General features: G+C 37.9%; 1 protein-coding gene and 1 non-coding gene across 4 annotated transcripts in view; one reads left to right on the top strand and one right to left on the bottom strand.

Annotated features, from left to right (window-relative positions):
- Nucleotides 1–2,184: 2,184 nt before the first annotated feature.
- On the top strand, nucleotides 2,185–2,256 carry TRNAC-GCA (transfer RNA cysteine (anticodon GCA)). The gene has a single exon. It is a non-coding gene; the product is annotated as a tRNA-Cys (tRNA).
- A 5,321-nt stretch (nucleotides 2,257–7,577) lies between these two features.
- LOC143234536 (dual oxidase maturation factor 2-like) overlaps nucleotides 7,578–20,508 on the bottom strand; it is a 30,953-nt gene continuing 18,022 nt past the window's right edge. The window contains exons 7-8 of one of the 3 annotated variants that reach the window (XM_076471966.1): nucleotides 9,629–9,863; nucleotides 7,578–8,858 (exon numbers count right to left, since the gene is read on the bottom strand). In XM_076471966.1, coding sequence (XP_076328081.1) covers nucleotides 8,777–8,858; nucleotides 9,629–9,863 — 317 coding nt within the window. In that variant the 3' untranslated portion in view covers nucleotides 7,578–8,776. Of the gene's footprint in view, nucleotides 8,864–9,628; nucleotides 9,978–20,508 lie in introns of all 3 variants that reach the window. The other 2 variants (XM_076471965.1, XM_076471964.1) reach the window with 2 other exon arrangements.

Genomic DNA, 20,508 nt, shown 5'->3' with positions numbered 1-20,508 from the left:
CGTCAATATTCTTGTCCACGCGAAAAAATGAAGATGATGGGTCTACAATGTTCTTATATATGTTGTAACATGAAGAATAAATAGTCGTTTTATTTGGGTTAAGTTCAAGGAAAATAAATGAGGTGTTATTTTAGTTGGGGGTGTTGGTTTTGGTTTCTGTTTAATTTTGCGCAAAGCTACACAAGGGCTATCTGCGCTAGCCGTCCCTAATTTAGCAGTGTAAGACTAGAGAGAAGGCAGCTAGTAATCACCACCAACCGCTAACTCTTGGGCTACTCTTTTACCAACGAATAGTGGGATTGACCGTCACTTTATAATGCCCTCATGGATGAAAAGGCAAGCATGTTTGATGTGACGTGAATTCGAGCCCGTGACCCTCAGAGTACGAGTCGAGTTCCTTAACCACCTGACCATGTCGGGCTAAGTTGAGGTAAGATGAGGAGAAGTAAGTAAGGTGTTATTTTATTTGGGGCAAGATGAAAGAAGGTATGTAAGGTGTTATTTTATTTAGGGTAAGATGAGGAGAAGTAAGTAAGGTGTTATTTTATTTGGGGCAAGATGAAAGAAGGTATGTAAGGTGTTATTTTATTTAGGGTAAGATGAGGAGAAGTAAATAAGGTGTTATTTTATTTGGGGCAAGATGAAAGAAGGTATGTAAGGTGTTATTTTATTTAGGGTAAGATGAGGAGAAGTAAGTAAGGTGTTATTTTATTTGGGGCAAGATGAAAGAAAGTAAATAAGGTGTTATCTTATTTGGGTCAAGATGAAGTAAGTAGTAAGTAAGTAAGGTGTTATTTGATTAGGTGTAAGATGAAGGAAAGTAGGTATTTATTTAATTATGACCAGAAGAAGGGGTGTTGTATATGATATGTTATCTGGGTTTTTTTCTTAGTTAAATATGTTAACTTTTATTCTATATAGAGCTTGGAAGAGGTGGAAGATAAAGGAGTGATTCTTGGGGGTACACAGAGATGGCGCTAGTGGTAGGAGGGTGGGACTTTTCCACCGCTAGGGATCATGAAATTGTTCCTAAATTTTGATCATGATCACAAAAATCTATAGATACCCATAACAAGTACCGTAGAATACAGATGTATATTATCGTAAGTACATGCTAACTTATCTCTCTAACTGACCAGTAGCATGCGGTCCAGGAACACTCCTTGCCTCAGAAAAACACTTATTGTAAGTCCTTTCGTATTGTTCTTAAGGAACGTATATGTGTGTTTTCTTATATCAAAGCCACATCGGGCTATCTGCTGAGTCCACCGAGGGGGAATTGAACCCCTAAATTTAGCGTTGTAAATCCGAAGACTTAACGCTGTACCAGCGGGGGTCTTATGGAAAGAGTTTTTTTTTTTTTTTCTTTTATATATGATAAGATAATGAAAACGTTCGAGTTATGTTTTATATATGATCAGATAGCGAAGCTAAAGTTGAAATTCCATTTTGTATTGGTTGAGATAATGAACGGGTCTGAGCTGTGTTTTATTTGGGCAACAAAATGTTTGAACAACGTTTCATGTGAAACGTGAAGTATCGATCTAATATGGAGTATTGTTCTAATATAGCTTGTGTTTGTTTGTTTGTTTGTTTTAGAAATTCGCACAAAGCTACTCGAGGGCTATCTGTGCTAGCCGTCCCTAATTTAGCAGTATAAGACTAGAGGGAAGGCAGCTAGTCATTACCATCCACCGCCAACTCTTGACTACTCATTTACCAACGAATAGTGGGATTGACCGTCACATTATAACGCTCCCAGGGCTGAAAGGGCGAGCATGTTTGGCGCGACTGGAATGCGAACCCGCGACCTTCAGATTACGAGTCGCACGCCTTAACACGCTTGGCCATGATATAGCTTGTGACGTACTTATATCGTATCTTTACTTTTAATGGAAGGTGAAATTTCTATGGGCAAGAACAATTCGAAAATATTATACATTTATGAAACTTAAAATTTTAATGATTTCACGTGTTTTAAAAATTACGAAGGTGTTTTTAATAATTTTCGCTTCCAGTCATACGATGTTCATTGCTGTTTTTATTTGTATTTAGCGCGTTGAAAGAATCCAGCCATAAAGTTATTTGGGCCTGTGTTGTTTTGGTTGTTCGTGTCTTAAATCAGTCGTTTGATTTTCTAATTATCATTTTGACAGACGTTTCAGTTTTCTCCCGTCCTCTAGAGGGGGTGTAGCTCAATGGTAGAGCATTCGACTGCAGATCGAGAGGTCCCTTGTTCAATCCTGGGCGCCCCCTATCTGTTACTTTTGGCCCGGCATGGCCAGGTGGGTTAAAACGTTCGACTCATAATCTGAGGGTCGCGGGTTCGCATCCCCGTCGCGTGAAACATGCTCGCCCTTTCAGCCGTGGGGGCGTTATAATGTGACGGTTAATCTTTCTATTCGTTGGTAAAAGAGTAGCCCAAGAGTTGGTGGTGATGACTAGCTGTCTTCCCTCTAGTCTTACACTGCTAAATTAGGGACGGCTAGCACAGATAATCCTTAAGTAGCTTTGTGAGAAATTTAAAACCAAACCAAACTCTATCTTCTATCGGCAAGCCCCTGGTGGCTCAGCGGCAATTCTGTGGGCTTATAACGATAATCAGGTTTGATAATATCTTTGGTGAGCACAGCGAAGTCAGCCCATCACGTAGTCTAGCGCTTAATACCAAATAAATCAATTATTGCCAGCAATGATTCTCTCCACTCCAATGAACCCACTTGAAGTAAAAGTGTATTCTCAAGATGGCTAGCATGGGTATTAAAACTTTAATTAAAACAAAGTACAGAACAACGTTTCGACCTCCTTCGGTCATCTTCAGGTTAACAAAGAGAGTTTAAAACTGACCCTTGGTGGGCACGTGTCTTAGGGACAAGAGAGTGAACAGGTACGAGATTGTAGGGGGCGTTGTAGTTAGATGTTGGGCTATTAATTAATATAAGTATAAAGGTGTTCCTTTATATTGGTTTAAGTTCTTGTATAAGCCAGGCTTCTTTGGTTTTGTGTTTGTATTTGTACAGATTGTGTAGCTTAGCTCTTAGCAATACACAAAACCGAGACTCGAAGGGATGACGTGGATCTGCGTCAGTAGCCGGAACTATCGGTATCTACAAGTGGGTTTTCTCGACATCACTGAGTATTGACATCTGTCCTCTGTCCACCGCGGCTACTGAAACACGATTTTTAATGTTGTTTAACCCGGCAGATAACGTAGAGTCACTGTAGGCGGAGTGGACTGTAGTCTAACGAAATGAATGACCTTCTAGTGAAAATAAAACATGTGAGTCACGTGTCGAAAATGGCTTCTTTCTGTTTCCTTCTTTGATTTGGAAATACGTGAAGAAAGGACGGTTCAGTGGACTTTCAAACAAACTTATTTATTTTGATTAAGTGACAAATATACCCGAAACACGCTGGTGCCACCAGCTACCGAGTAATATGTTGATGAATGGGTTCATGCATAGAGTATTGTAGATGTCGCTATAGTATTTTTATCATTATTTTTCAGCAACGGGTAGATTCTGTAATTTAAATGTAACAAAAAATTCAACTCGTTTTCAAAACGAAAATACTTTTTGTTATACGAAGAAAGGAAAACGGATTCGTTGCGAGGTTACTAATTTAAACTACAGATGAGAGGTACAAGTTTTTTGTTAGAAAACCAGTTTACCCCTTATCTAGTGGACCTGAAAACAAAACTAAAACCATATCACACATAATTCACGAAATTAGAATGGTATGAAACAGATTACGTGAACAAGTAATGAAGTAAATTATACTGAATACTTCTAACACTGGCCAGCACTCAGGTCATGGGTCAGCGAGCACGTTTGAATGTTCCCATTTGTTTAATATAATGTCACTGACCGCTTTCAGCCAATTAGATATTTGTAGCTAAATTAGTCACGTGTGAAAGTGTTACTGTCTTTGTTATTCCAATATACATCTATAGCTGAATTAATCATATGTGGAAATGTTAGCCTAGTTAAATGTCTATAGGTAAACTAGTCACGATATGACAATATGTCTTTGTGACTCCGTTTCAACGCTGATATCAATCGAAAGTTCGAGATATAAATTATAAATCAATATATTTATATTGATTTGTGTATCTAAACCAAGACCATTATCCGGCAAAACTGTGTGTGTGTGTGTGTAGTTTGGTGATACTTGCGTGTTTTCTGACCCCCCCCCCTGGAGTAGAAGAGTGGCATGTTTTGGATTTGATGGTTTTACAATGGAATTTTTTGCTATGTTAAAATACGACACCATCAGAAAGAGCATGACTGGACGTGGACTGTAACGACGTGGTGAGGCCCCAGAATTGTTTAAATATGCGGTTTGGTTGATCTTGCAGCAGACTGTGGATTTCAGAGGTAGCGAGCCGAATTCAAGTCTGTGCGAAACCACAAAATATTACTCGTTCCTTAAGCTCTAGTTGTGTCATAAAAGTGACAGTCAATCCACTTAGGATACAAGGTAGCCTACCGCTGACCAACTTTTTCTACTCTGGCCAGCAGCTGAAAATTACAGACTGCAGTAAATAGTTTCAGTATCTCTGTCATAAATACAAAGGCCCGGAATGGTCAGGTGGTTAGGGCGTTCGACTCGTAGGGTCGCGGGTTCGAATTCCCGTCACACCAAACGTGTTCCTCCTTTGAGCCATGGGGTGTTACAATGTTACGATCATTCACACTATTCGTTGATAAAAGAGTAGCCCAAGAGTTGGCGGTGAGTGTTGATAACTAGCTGCCTTTACTCCACTCTTACATTGCTAAATTAGAGATGGCTAGTGCATATAGTCCTCGTATAGCTTTGCATAAAATTCAAATCCGTTGTAATGTAACTTTGTATCTAACGCTCTGTATTGGTTCCTGTAGAAATCGGACTGTTACACGTTTGCAAGCTTAACTAAATCTTAGCAGTGGCAAAGAAAAGGCGTAAAGAAATGAGTGTAGTTTAATCTGATGTTATTTCAGGAGAAAAATTTAAATGAGACGCACTGGTCAGAGTTGCAGAGGATCTTTTGAGGTCCTGGAGCAACATTAACCACAGAAGATAAGCGGAGAGAGACTGAAAACACTCCTTCATGGACCTTCATTCGGTTTCATTTCTTTCGGATTTAGCCCCCCAGTGGCTCAGCGGTATGTCTGCGGACTTACACGCTAAAACCCGGGTTTCGATACCCGTGGTGGGCAGAGCACAGATAGCCCATTGTGTAGTTTTGTGCTTAATTCAAAACAACAACAACAAAGTACAGTAGGTATGTTAATGATACTCCCCCTAGTTTACGCCTTACACATCGTATCCGATGTTTTATTAACTATTAGAAAGGCCTGGCATGGCCAAGCGCGTAAGGCGTGCGACTCGTAATCCGAGGGTCGCCGGTTCGCGCCCGCATCGCGCTAAACATGCTCGCCCTCCCAGCCGTGGGGGCGTTATAAAGTGACGGACAATCCCACTATTCGTTGGTAAAAGAGTAGCCCAAGAGTTGGGGTGGGTGGTGATGACTAGCTGCCTTCCCTCTAGTCTTACACTACTAAATTAGGGACGGCTAGCACAGATAGCCCTCGAGTAGCTTTGTGCGAAATTCCAAAAACAAACAAAAACAAACTTTCGGATTTTGCTCACAGCTGCGCAATCTGCGTAAACCATCCCTAATTTAACTTTTGTTTTGGAATTTCGCACATAGCTACTCGAGGGCTATCTGTGCTAGCCGTCCCTAATTTAGTAGTGTAAGACTAGAGGGAAGGCAGCTAGTCATCACCACCCACCGCCAACTCTTGGGCTACTCTTTTACCAACGAATAGTGGGATTGACCGTCACATTATACACCCCCACGGCTGGGAGGGCGAGCATGTTTTAGCGCGACGCGGGCGCGAACCCGCGACCCTCGGATTACGAGTCGCACGCCTTACGCGCTTAGCCATGCCGGGCCATCCTAATTTAACAGTGACAGATTAGAGAGGGCAGAAAGTTAACAACAACCCCTCCTCCTAACTCTTAGGCTACTGTTTCACCGGTAATAGTGTGATTGGTCGTAACATTTATATCGCATCCAGAGCTGAAAGGACGAGCATATTTGGTAAGACAGGGATTTGAACCTGTGACTCCCATATTGTGAGGCGAAAGCCCTATCCACCAGGCTATCAAATCTAAGACAAGTACGGCGCAATGAAAATGAATTGAGTTACACTTTCTAATGAATTAGTTTATTGTAGTTGTCTTTATTATTAACGTAACTTTCCGAAACTGCTTTCTCTTCTGGCGGTCTCAACTCTCTCCCCCATCCCCCCGATGTAAAAAGAGGTTCAGAACAAACAGTGTTACGAACCCGGAGATAAAAATATTTCAAGCTATTGAACTGAGTGGGAAATCCCACCAGTTATAGTAGGTTGGACAAGAATTGAAAGTGGAAGTTTTAAGAGTTTTCATCAGACCGTGACGAATTTCTATAGAGTCATCTGGTGATCAGTGACTTACGTTACATCATCCATAGTGACCTTACAACTTTGAGCAAATAAATTTATTCTCTGTGACGTATATAGCTCAGTTTCAACATATGAAGGGTAGGTTGTGTCTCCGTTTTGTATTTCTAAATCTCATTATAATAAAACCGATTCATACCCCTTGTGACGTCTTACTTTCTCTACAGATATTAGTCCTGTTAATCTATGTAACGCTCTAATGTACGATAAGGTGTTTCCTGTTAATCCTGGTAACGCTCTAATGTACGATAAGGTGTTTCCTGTTAATCCTGGTAACGCTCTAATGTACGATAAGGTGTTTCCTGTTAATCCGGATAACGCTCTAATGTACGATAAGGTGTTTCCTGTTAATCCTGGTAACGCTCTAATGTACGATAAGGTGTTTCCTGTTAATCCTGGTAACGCTCTAATGTACGATAAGGTGTTTCCTGTTAATCCGGATAACGCTCTAATGTAGGATAAGGTGTTTCCTGTTAATCCGGATAACGCTCTAATGTACGATAAGGTGTTTCCTGTTAATCCGGATAACGCTCTAATGTACGATAAGGTGTTTCCTGTTAATCCGGATAACGCTCTAATGTAGGATAAGGTGTTTCCTGTTAATCCGGATAACGCTCTAATGTACGATAAGGTGTTTCCTGTTAATCCTGGTAACGCTCTAATGTACGATAAGGTGTTTCCTGTTAATCCGGGTAACGCTCTAATGTACGATAAGGTGTTTCCTGTTAATCCGGGTAACGCTCTAATGTACGATAAGGTGTTTCCTGTTAATCCGGGTAACGCTCTAATGTACGATAAGGTGTTTCCTGTTAATCCTGGTAACGCTCTAATGTACGATAAGGTGTTTCCTGTTAATCCGGATAACGCTCTAATGTACGATAAGGTGTTTCCTGTTAATCTGGGTAACGCTCTAATGTACTATACAGGTGTTTCCAGTTACTTCTTGTAAAATATTTATGTATTATGTATATAATATCTGAACATATTGTTCCAAACGACTAGAGAATTAAATTATTCGTTGGCACTTCCTTCTTTATCAAATGTATTAACTTCTACCGTTGTGTAGAAAGTAGGACAATGGAGAACAGCTAGTGGTAATCAAACAAGCCTTTTTATTGGTCATTTATATGTAAATTAGCATTAAAGTTTTTAATTATAACCACATTTGGCAATCACATAACCTCTTAGTGTTTTTGCGATATCCATTAATCAAATAATAAGTTGATAAATTACAAAACTTTCAAAATAGCTTAACGCTATTACTTTAGCCATTTTAAAAGTCGTCTGCGTTTGTATAAAGGTTAAGCCTACTTTAGGGTAACAAATTAAGCCTACTTGAGAGTAACAAATACGAAGTCTACATATACTTCAGTAATTTGAGAATTCTGCTCGCGATACTGCATTTTTTTGCAAAATTGTTTGCAGTTATCAACATATATAGCGATAAAAAGGCAAGAAAAAATATAAATTATTCCAACACATCATGGTATGGAGAATTATTAGGCTTAGCACATCCTAGAATAAATGCCCCTGTGATTTGCTTTATACATTGGTCTTAACGTGTTAAAATACAATGACAGTTGCTACTTGAAATGAACCCTTTGCAAATAGGAATGTAATTTATATATTTAAAAACGGCTGGTATGGGTAGAGAAAGCACTAGTAGAGAAGCGAACAACAATTTTCTCTACAAGTGGGTTTTCTCGTCATAAAGGATGCAATTTCATCTCCATGTGAGCTATTAAACAATAACGTACTGGACTAGCTCGTAGAACATAAAAATAATATTTATCTATATCATTGTTGTGGTTTATTTTATTATTACGTCTAAGAATATTGTTAATTATATTCTGAATAATAATACGTTAATTTTTTTATTTCCAGTAATTTTCATACATGCACTTTCACTGATGTTTTACATTATTTACCACGAGTTTTCTGAGAATTTTCTACAATAACAATAACAAAACTTCAGTTCATTTTAAAATTAACATACACGTTGCTTCCTAGAAAATGCTAACATTCATGCGCCACACAAACACGTTAAAATAGTTTGCACATTTAGATGTTCACATATTCACAATCGAAGGTAACATTTTGTCACCAGGTGGCTCCTTGAGACTATTTGATCGATTAATACTAAATATCGATTTGCATGCACGAGCGTGGTATACTAGAAGAGTTAGTAAACCATCACGGAGAAAGATCTTCCTAAAACTTCTGATTTTTTAGATTCCTGTAACATGGTCTTTCCTCTTGTAATTATTTTATCTGTACAACAGGGGACGTCACCACATGGCCGCTGCTTGAATATTAGTGTTCATTTCTCCAAAGCGATGACAAGCAATACTCCTCGGTATGTCGGAGAATCTACACTAACAGAAAAATGTTCACGTAATGGTGAACCTCATTAATAATTAACTAAGTACATAGTAACAGACCTCTGAGAGACAAAACTTCCACAACTGGTAGAAGTGTCTAGAAGGAAAGAAAGAAATAAAACCTGACAACAGTAAATGCTCCCAACATACAAAATAGGTTTAAAGTTTTAGATCTCCCCAACACGCGGAAGAGGTTTATAACAGTAAACTTCCACAACATAAAGTAGTAGTTACTAACTGTCATCCACCAGAGGAACGGCGTTAAGTCTTCTGATTTACAACGCTAAAATTGGGGGTTCGATTCCCTTTGATGTACACAGCAGGTAGCCACATGTGGCTCCGCTAAAAGAAAAACACACAACTAAATACTAAGAGCTCTAGAGAGAAAGTAAAGTCTAAGTCGTTATAGAAATTATTTTGCAAGGGTATAAGATATTCCATCTTAGAAAAAATTCATTCCAGATAAAAGTTAGTGGAAAATAAATCCATATGTTTTTCTAAGTTATTTCGAATTGATAATTTACTGTGAAGTCTTTTAGTTATATCTTTCAAGTGAAAAACGAGTCACTCTCCTAGATTATTTTACTAAATCTCTCCAGTTTCCTAGTGATTGTTTCACAGCATAGTGATGTTTGGCAATAAAACCCTCAGCGATAAGTCTGAATATGCATAGCCTTAAAAATCGGATTTTGATACTCGGGATGGGCACAGAACAGATGGCTCTTTGTGTTAACAGCAAACAAAGACAAGGCCACCTACCGATTAAAAGGAGGCATTAGTTCCTTCTTCGCGGCTTCTTTTTGGGTAAATTTGCCAAAAGAGTGGAGGCTCACTGCTCGCTTGCCGTTGAAAATCGTGCTGACGTCACCGTCATCGTTCTCGTAAATTGTATTATCAATCCTATCCTGGCTTGGTCCTGGTATAGCGGCATCTGGTGAGAAAGTTGTTGGTTGGATCACCAAGTCAGTTTTGATGACAGAGTGGCTGTCTTGACCTACAAAGTAACGATACGGAGTATCATAGTCGACCTCCAAAATGGTAGAAAACTTGTTGGGAAAAAGAGTATCTACAATGACAACAGTGGTTCCAGCTAGAATGGCGACAACACCTGTAATTAATAAACTATTGATAATGATTCAGTTGAAAACAATCTTTATATTAAAATAAAAAGTAACATCAAATACATCTGGAATACAAGTAGCAATTAAACATTCAATTCTAGCGCTAAGTACTACAAAGATTATCCAAATTATAGCTCTAAGTAGCACAGAGGTGATCCTAATTATTGCTCTAACTAGAGCAGAGATAATCTTAATTGTAGCTCTAAGTAGAGCAGAGATAACCCTAACTAGAGCACTAATCGGTACAAGGATAATCCATGCCTAATACCAAATCACTGATAAGATACGGTGCAGATAGAAACGTTATAAATAAATGTAAGTAATAAACCTATTTCTCACTTTAAATTAAAAATAAAATTAAAATCAATTTTTAGTAAAGTATGTGAAAAAAGAACATGATGTTTAACAAGTAGTCTGTGTAGTAGACGGTATTTATTAACAACGTCTACAAGTAGACTGTGCAGTAGACGGCATTTATTCACAACGTCTACGAATAGACTGTGCAGTAGACGGCATTTATTCACAACGTCTACGAATAGACTGTGCAGTAGACGGCATTTATTCACAACGTCTACGAATAGACTGTGCAGTAGACGGCATTTATTCACAACGTCTACGAATAGACTGTGCAGTAGACGGCATTTATTCACAACGTCTACAAGTAGACTGTGCAGTAGACGGCATTTATTCACAACGTCTACAAGTAGACTGCAGTAGACGGCATTTATTCACAACGTCTACAAGTAGTCTGTGCAGTAAACGGCATTTATTAACAACTTCTGTAAGTAGTCTGTACAGTAGAGACGGTATTTATTAACAACTTCTGTAAGTAGTCTGTACAGTAGAGACGGTATTTATTAACAACTTCTGTAAGTAGTCTGTGCAGTAGACGGTATTTATTAACAACTTCTGTAAGTAGTCTGTACAGTAGAGACGGTATTTATTAACAACTTCTGTAAGTAGTCTGTACAGTAGAGACGGTATTTATTAACAACTTCTGTAAGTAGTCTGTACAGTAGAGACGGTATTTATTAACAACTTCTGTAAGTAGTCTGTGCAGTAGACGGTATTTATTAACAACTTCTGTAAGTAGTCTGTACAGTAGAGACGGTATTTATTAACAACTTCTGTAAGTAGTCTGTACAGTAGAGACGGTATTTATTAACAACTTCTGTAAGTAGTCTGTACAGTAGAGACGGTATTTATTAACAACTTCTGTAAGTAGTCTGTACAGTAGACGGTATTCATTAACAACTTCTGTAAGTAGTCTGTACAGTAGAGACGGTATTCATTAACAACTTCTGTAAGTAGTCTGTACAGTAGACGGTATTCATTAACAACTTCTGTAAGTAGTCTGTACAGTAGACGGTATTTATTAATAACTTATAGAAGTAGACTGTACAGTAGTCGGTAGTTATTGACAACTTCTACGACATTTACTTTCAATATTCTGGTAAAACGAGCAAAATTTGGAAAAAATAAATGATGGTTTTTGTTCGATTCCAGTATAACGAACTGAATAGATGTACCATAACATTAAACGTACAATTCCATTATAACGAACTGAATAGATGTACCATAACATTAAACGCACGATTCCAGTATAACGAACTGAATAGATGTACCATAACATTAAACGTACGATTCCATTATAACGAACTGAATAGATGTACCATAACATTAAACGTACGATTCCAGTATAACGAACTGAATAGATGTACCATAACATTAAACGTACGATTCCATTATAACGAACTGAATAGATGTACCATAGCATTAAACGTACGATTCCAGTATAACGAACTGAATAGATGTACCATAACATTAAACGTACGATTCCAGTATAACGAACTGAATAGATGTACCATAGCATTAAACGTACGATTCCAGTATAACGAACTGAATAGATGTACCATAACATTAAACGTACGATTCCAGTATAACGAACTGAATAGATGTACCATAGCATTAAACGTACGATTCCAGTATAACGAACTGAATAGATGTACCATAACATTAAACGTACGATTCCAGTATAACGAACTGAATAGATGTACCATAGCATTAAACGTACGATTCCAGTATAACGAACTGAATAGATGTACCATAGCATTAAACGTACGATTCCAGTATAACGAACTGAATAGATGTACCATAACATTAAACGTACGATTCCATTATAACGAACTGAATAGATGTACCATAGCATTAAACGTACGATTCCAGTATAACGAACTGAATAGATGTACCATAACATTAAACGTACGATTCCATTATAACGAACTGAATAGATGTACCATAGCATTAAACGTACGATTCCATTATAACGAACTGAATAGATGTACCATAGCATTAAACGTACGATTCCATTATAACGAACTGAATAGATGTACCATAACATTAAACGTACGATTCCATTATAACGAACTGAATAGATGTACCATAACATTAAACGTACGATTCCATTATAACGAACTGAATAGATGTACCATAGCATTAAACGTTCGATTCCATTATAACGAACTGAATAGATGTACCATAGCATTAAACGTACGATTCCATTATAACGAACTGAATAGATGTACCATAACATTAAACGGACAATTCCAGTATAACGAACTGAATAGATGTACCATAACATTAAACGTACGATTCCATTATAACGAACTGAATAGATGTACCATAGCATTAAACGTACGATTCCAGTATAACGAACTGAATAGATGTACCATAGCATTAAACGTACGATTCCATTATAACGAACTGAATAGATGTACCATAGCATTAAACGTACGATTCCAGTATAACGAACTGAATAGATGTACCATAACATTAAACGTACGATTCCATTATAACGAACTGAATAGATGTACCATAGCATTAAACGTACGATTCCATTATAACGAACTGAATAGATGTACCATAACATTAAACGTACGATTCCATTATAACGAACTGAATAGATGTACCATAGCATTAAACGAACGATTCCATTATAACGAACTGAATAGATGTACCATAACATTAAACGGACGATTCCATTATAACGAACTGAATAGATGTACCATAGCATTAAACGTACGATTCCATTATAACGAACTGAATAGATGTACCATAACATTAAACGTTCGATTACATTATAACGAACTGAATAGATGTACCATAACATTAAACGTACGATTCCATTATAACGAACTGAATAGATGTACCATAGCATTAAACGTACGATTCCATTATAACGAACTGAATAGATGTACCATAACATTAAACGTACGATTCCATTATAACGAACTGAATAGATGTACCATAGCATTAAACGTACGATTCCATTATAACGAACTGAATAGATGTACCATAACATTAAACGGACGATTCCATTATAACGAACTGAATAGATGTACCATAGCATTAAACGTTCGATTCCATTATAACGAACTGAATAGATGTACCATAACATTAAACGTTCGATTACATTATAACGAACTGAATAGATGTACCATAGCATTAAACGTACGATTCCATTATAACGAACTGAATAGATGTACCATAGCATTAAACGTACGATTCCATTATAACGAACTGAATAGATGTACCATAACATTAAACGTACGATTCCAGTATAACGAACTGAATAGATGTACCATAGCATTAAACGTACGATTCCATTATAACGAACTGAATAGATGTACCATAACATTAAACGTACGATTCCATTATAACGAACTGAATAGATGTACCATAGCATTAAACGTACGATTCCATTATAACGAACTGAATAGATGTACCATAGCATTAAACGTACGATTCCATTATAACGAACTGAATAGATGTACCATAGCATTAAACGTACGATTCCATTATAACGAACTGAATAGATGTACCATAACATTAAACGTACGATTCCATTATAACGAACTGAATAGATGTACCATAGCATTAAACGTACGATTCCAGTATAACGAACTGAATAGATGTACCATAGCATTAAACGTACGATTCCAGTATAACGAACTGAATAGATGTACCATAGCATTAAACGTACGATTCCAGTATAACGAACTGAATAGATGTACCATAACATTAAACGTACGATTCCATTATAACGAACTGAATAGATGTACCATAACATTAAACGTACGATTCCATTATAACGAACTGAATAGATGTACCATAGCATTAAACGTACGATTCCATTATAACGAACTGAATAGATGTACCATAGCATTAAACGTACGATTCCAGTATAACGAACTGAATAGATGTACCATAGCATTAAACGTACGATTCCATTATAACGAACTGAATAGATGTACCATAACATTAAACGTACGATTCCATTATAACGAACTGAATAGATGTACCATAACATTAAACGTACGATTCCATTATAACGAACTGAATAGATGTACCATAGCATTAAACGTACGATTCCATTATAACGAACTGAGTAGATGTACCATAGCATTAAACGTACGATTCCATTATAACGAACTGAGTAGATGTACCATAGCATTAAACGTACGATTCCATTATAACGAACTGAATAGATGTACCATAACATTAAACGTACGATTCCATTATAACGAACTGAATAGATGTACCATAACATTAAACGTACGATTCCATTATAACGAACTGAATAGATGTACCATAGCATTAAACGTACGATTCCATTATAACGAACTGAATAGATGTACCATAGCATTAAACGTACGATTCCATTATAACGAACTGAATAGATGTACCATAACATTAAACGTACGATTCCATTATAACGAACTGAATAGATGTACCATAACATTAAACGTACGATTCCAGTATAACGAACTGAATAGATGTACCATAACATTAAACGTACGATTCCATTATAACGAACTGAATAGATGTACCATAGCATTAAACGTACGATTCCAGTATAACGAACTGAATAGATGTACCATAGCATTAAACGTACGATTCCATTATAACGAACTGAATAGATGTACCATAACATTAAACGTACGATTCCATTATAACGAACTGAATAGATGTACCATAACATTAAACGTACGATTCCATTATAACGAACTGAATAGATGTACCATAACATTAAACGTACGATTCCATTATAACGAACTGAATAGATGTACCATAACATTAAACGTACGATTCCATTATAACGAACTGAATAGATGTACCATAACATTAAACGTACGATTCCATTATAACGAACTGAATAGATGTACCATAACATTAAACGTACGATTCCATTATAACGAACTGAATAGATGTACCATAGCATTAAACGTACGATTCCATTATAACGAACTGAATAGATGTACCATAGCATTAAACGTACGATTCCATTATAACGAACTGAATAGATGTACCATAACATTAAACGTACGATTCCATTATAACGAACTGAATAGATGTACCATAACATTAAACGTACGATTCCATTATAACGAACTGAATAGATGTACCATAACATTAAACGTACGATTCCATTATAACGAACTGAATAGATGTACCATAACATTAAACGTACGATTCCATTATAACGAACTGAATAGATGTACCATAGCATTAAACGTACAATTATTGGTCTGGCATGACCTGGTGTTTAGGGCGCTGAACTCGCAAACCAAAGGCTGTGGGTTCGAATTCTATCTACGAGCATGTTCACCCTTTCAGTGTGAAGGCATTATAATGTTAAGGCAAATTCCTTTAGTTATTGATTAAGGAATATCCCAGGACCAAATTCAAAATTATGCAAAACAAAAGTGAATTTATTTTTAAATGTTGTATTGAGGTAACCTGAGAACCAGACAAACCAAGGATACTGGCCAAATTGGCCCGGCATGGCCAAGTGTGTTGAGGCGTTCGACTCGTAATCCGAGGGTCGCGGGTTCGAATCCCGGTCGTACCAAACTTGCTCGCCCTTTCAGCCGTGGGAGCGTTATAATGTGGCGGTCAATCCCACTATTCGTTGGTTAAAGAGTAGCCCAAGAGTTGGCGGTGGGTGGTGATGACTAGCTGCCTTCCCTCTAGTCTTACACTGCTAAATTAGGGTGTGTGTGTGTGTGTGTGTGTGTGTGTGTGTGTGTGTGTGTGTGTATAAAGTTCGTAAAAGGACAAAACGCAAATCTAAAAATGTGAATGTATCTCCTCATGTACTCTTGTACCTATTTTGGTAAAGATCCGTCCACACCTTGCGAATTAGTTACATGGACACACAACAGGCAGAACTACTACATTTAACAGATTTTGAGTTCAAGTCCTGGCTTTAGCATCCTTTCTATCTTTTAGAAAAAGGCTACTCTTTTACCAAAGACGAGTGGGATTGACCGTCACATTATAACGTCCTCACGGCTGAAAGGGTGAGCATGTTTGGTGTGACGGGGATTCGAACCCGCGACCATCAAATTACGAGTCGAGTGCCTTAACCATCTGGCCATACTGGACCTCTAGTAACTAGTAGAAACAGTTATACGGGTGTTAGAAACTAGTTTTCTGCCTGCGTGTTTTAATAGAAAGTATGACAAGTTGTTACAAGTTGGCAGAACGTACTGACTGACCCAGTTTCTGGTACTAATCAGGACTGGGGGGGGGGAGAAGGACAAGGCCCTAGCCAAGAGAAAGAATCTCAGTACCAGTCAATCGTGGCCCATGCTACTTGAGATCATTAACCTTGGGTAACTTGTAGACTGTGGTAGGTAAAATTAAGAAGAGAAACTACAGCACGCACGTGACTCCTAGCTGGGCGAATCTAAACTCAGTAGAATAAATGTAACCAAAAGCATGCATGAGGAAGTTATAATCCAATATATTTAGTATTATCCTTTTTAACTACGATACATTGTACACTGTCAGACCACTGCTGTCCATGCTGGATCATGTATCATGTGTATGTCAAACTACTGATTATGTATCACGTGCATGTCAGACCACTGCTGTCCATGCTGAATTATGTATCACGTGCATGTCAGACCACTGCTGTCCATGCTGAATTATGTATCACGTGCATGTCAGACCACTGCTGTCCATGCTGAATTATGTGTCACGTGCATGTCAGACCACTGCTGTCCATGCTTAATTATGTGTCACGTGCATGCCAGACCACTGCTGTCCATGCTGGATTATGTGTCTCGTGCATGCCAGACCACTGCTGTCCATGCTGGATTATGTGTCACGTGCATGCCAGACCACTGCTGTCCATGCTGGATTATGTGTCACGTGCATGCCAGACCACTGCTGTCCATGCTGGATTATGTATCATGCACATGTCAGACCACTGCTGTCCATGCTGGATTATGTATCATGCACATGTCAGACCACTGCTGTCCATGCTGGATTATGTATCATGCACATGTCAGACCACTGCTGTCCATGCTGGATTATGTATCATGCACATGTCAGACCACTGCTGTCCATGCTGGATTATGTATCACGCACATGTCAGACCACTGCTGTTCATGCTGGATTATGTATCACGCACATGTCAGACCACTGCTGTCCATGCTGGATTATGTATCACGCACATGTCAGACCACTGCTGTACATGCTGAATTATGTGTCACGTACATGTCAGACCACTGCTGTCCATGCTGAATTATGTGTCACGTACATGTCAGACCACTGCTGTCCATGCTGGATTATGTGTCACGTACATGTCAGACCACTGTTGTCCATGCTGGATTATGTATCATGTACATGTCAGACCACTGTTGTCCATGCTGGATTATGTATCATGTACATGTCAGACCACTGTTGTCCATGCTGGATTATAATACTTTAATTTTTTTAAAAAACCGAGAATTAAAAACTGGATATTTCCTAATACTGTAAACAAACAAAACTTGTATAATATAATATAAAACACATTGTGTACTGTTATATAACCGGAAATACCACATGTTATCAATTAGCACGAGTTTAAAATTAATCAGAGATAAGATATTTGAATATTCAACTAAAATAAAAGTTACAATCCATAACCTAACTCTAGGACTTTAATTTTACATGAAATAAAGTTGAACTAATAGCTCTATCCACTCTGTGTCTGCTTAAAACTCTTATATGTAACATGTTTGTTACTAAGTGTCCGTTTACTTTGAGGTGTCATTATGAATTTATAATGAGCATTGTGCAGTGCCTACTTTCAGCCTTAACCAATTTCTTAACAGAGGTTCACTGTTTCAAAAATAAAAATACTTATGAAAAACTTGTTCCATCTCTCGTATCACTAAGTAAAACTTAAGGCGCGCTCTTTCTCTTTCTCCCTGAAGGTTTTATCAGTGGTCATTGAGCTGGCGACCAATAAACGTTCGAGCCAATTTCGACACTTTGGCACAATTTAGATTATCGACCACACCCCCTCAAAATGTACCCCCCTCTCACAACTGCGATTTTCTTCGCTATTCGTGTTTCTATTAATTCCTAGAGCAATAAGGTTTCTGGGCCACCGTCACGCTTCGAGCTTTCCTCTTCCATAGGGAAAACACTACTGAACTTTCGCAGTTGTCAAGCCAATGACCCGCATCCAATGCCAACGGGTGTTTTCAGCTCTCTAGAGAACAGCGTGTCAGTGATCTGCACATGGGGTGTTAACACGCGTTTATCCATCGCTTGTAATTGATTTGACGCCAGGCAGATCGTAAAAACAACAAAGCGCTGACGTACGAATATAGCCGGAAAGTGAACATGTTGGAATAAAATGAAACTGAAACCTAGGAGAGAGTATTTAAATGAATTTAAAAATGGCACGCAAATTATCTTAGAGAGTTATCACTGAATGAAGCGATAAACGAAAATAAATATATCCACAACTGTTGGTGTATACACGTTTTAATAAGCGTGCTAGCTGTGCTAATTAAATGAATCGATAAGATAAAAAAACAGTTTTCTTTCAGTTTTACAAATGAGATAAATGAAATAATAAAGAGAAAACATGATTTGTGTCTAGTTAGAGTTAAACCTCATTTTTTCAAACATATAAAATCAATAGAACAAGGACAACGAACGTAATTCGAGTTAAGCAAATTACGGTTTCGATACCAGCGGGAGGCAGGGAACAGTATCTCATTAGTGTAACTTTGTGCTTAGTAATAAACAAACATTACTTTTAACACAGATGCCTTCGTCAAAGAGAGAAAAAAAAAGGAATAGAGAGAAAACGTTGTATGTGTTTCCTCTACGCTTGCTCATGTAACTCGTTGTAATCACCGAAACTGACTGGAAGATGTACACTACTAGAGGGCGCCACTTCATTGTAGTACATAAAAACTGAACTACAAAAAAAATATTTAAACTGAATAACGATAGTTAATATATCTAAGCGACCGACATTAACGAAAAATAAAAATCAGTATTGAGTTAGATATATAAATGTATGTTTTTAAGCAGTGGCATGGCTAAAGTAGGCTTAACGTACGCAAATAAATCAATGTTCTAACTGTCACAGTGCTGTTTGTCCGAAGATTTCACCTAACCAAAAAGACTTAAGTCCATTTTACGACACATTTCTGGTACATATTCCTAGAAGTCAAAAGAAGTGTCGGACACTTGACCAAATATCAATGATTCCTGAGCGTTATGTTTGAAGCGAGCGACTTTCATCAGTATTACAACATGACACATAATCCTATTTTCAATGACCGAACTAAGTTTAGAGCTACAAAAATTCACGACACAGATGTACAGACATACCTCATGTGTAATAAGATTACTGACACAAATTGTCCTCCTGCCCCAAGGAGGAATTGAGACATTTTGGGGTGAATAACGACTTTAACGAAATAATTTTATGTAAGGAAAACAGAAAAACATGACTGAATCCTGTCTCGAAGCGTTATGTAACAGTTCTTGAAAACTGTACACACACACCGTACAACGGTTCTTGAAAACTGTACACACACACCGTACAACGGTTCTTGAAAACTGTACACACACACCGTACAACGGTTCTTGAAAACTACACACACACACCGTACAACGGTTCTTGAAAAACTGTACACACACACCGTACAACGGTTCTTGAAAACTGTACACACACCACACAACAGTTCCTGAAAACTGTACACACACCACACAACAGTTCCTGAAAACTGTACACACACACCGTACAACGGTTCTTGAAAAACTGTACACACACACCGTACAACGGTTCTTGAAAAACTGTACACACACACCGTACAACGGTTCTTGAAAAACTGTACACACACACCGTACAACGGTTCTTGAAAAACTGTACACACACACCGTACAACGGTTCTTGAAAACTACACACACACCGTACAACGGTTCTTGAAAAACTACACACACACACCGTACAACGGTTCTTGAAAAACTGTACACACACACCGTACAACGGTTCTTGAAAAACTGTACACACACACCGTACAACGGTTCTTGAAAACTGTACACACACCACACAACAGTTCCTGAAAACTGTACACACACCACACAACAGTTCCTGAAAACTGTACACACACCACACAACAGTTCTTGAAAAACTGTACACACACCACACAACAG

The sequence above is a fragment of the Tachypleus tridentatus genome, chromosome 12, assembly GCF_004210375.1.
Source record: "Tachypleus tridentatus isolate NWPU-2018 chromosome 12, ASM421037v1, whole genome shotgun sequence".
NCBI classification, from domain to species: Eukaryota; Metazoa; Arthropoda; class Merostomata; order Xiphosura; family Limulidae; genus Tachypleus; species Tachypleus tridentatus.
Note: the sequence above shows the minus strand (reverse complement) of the source record. Positions and strands in the feature narration are given on the sequence as shown.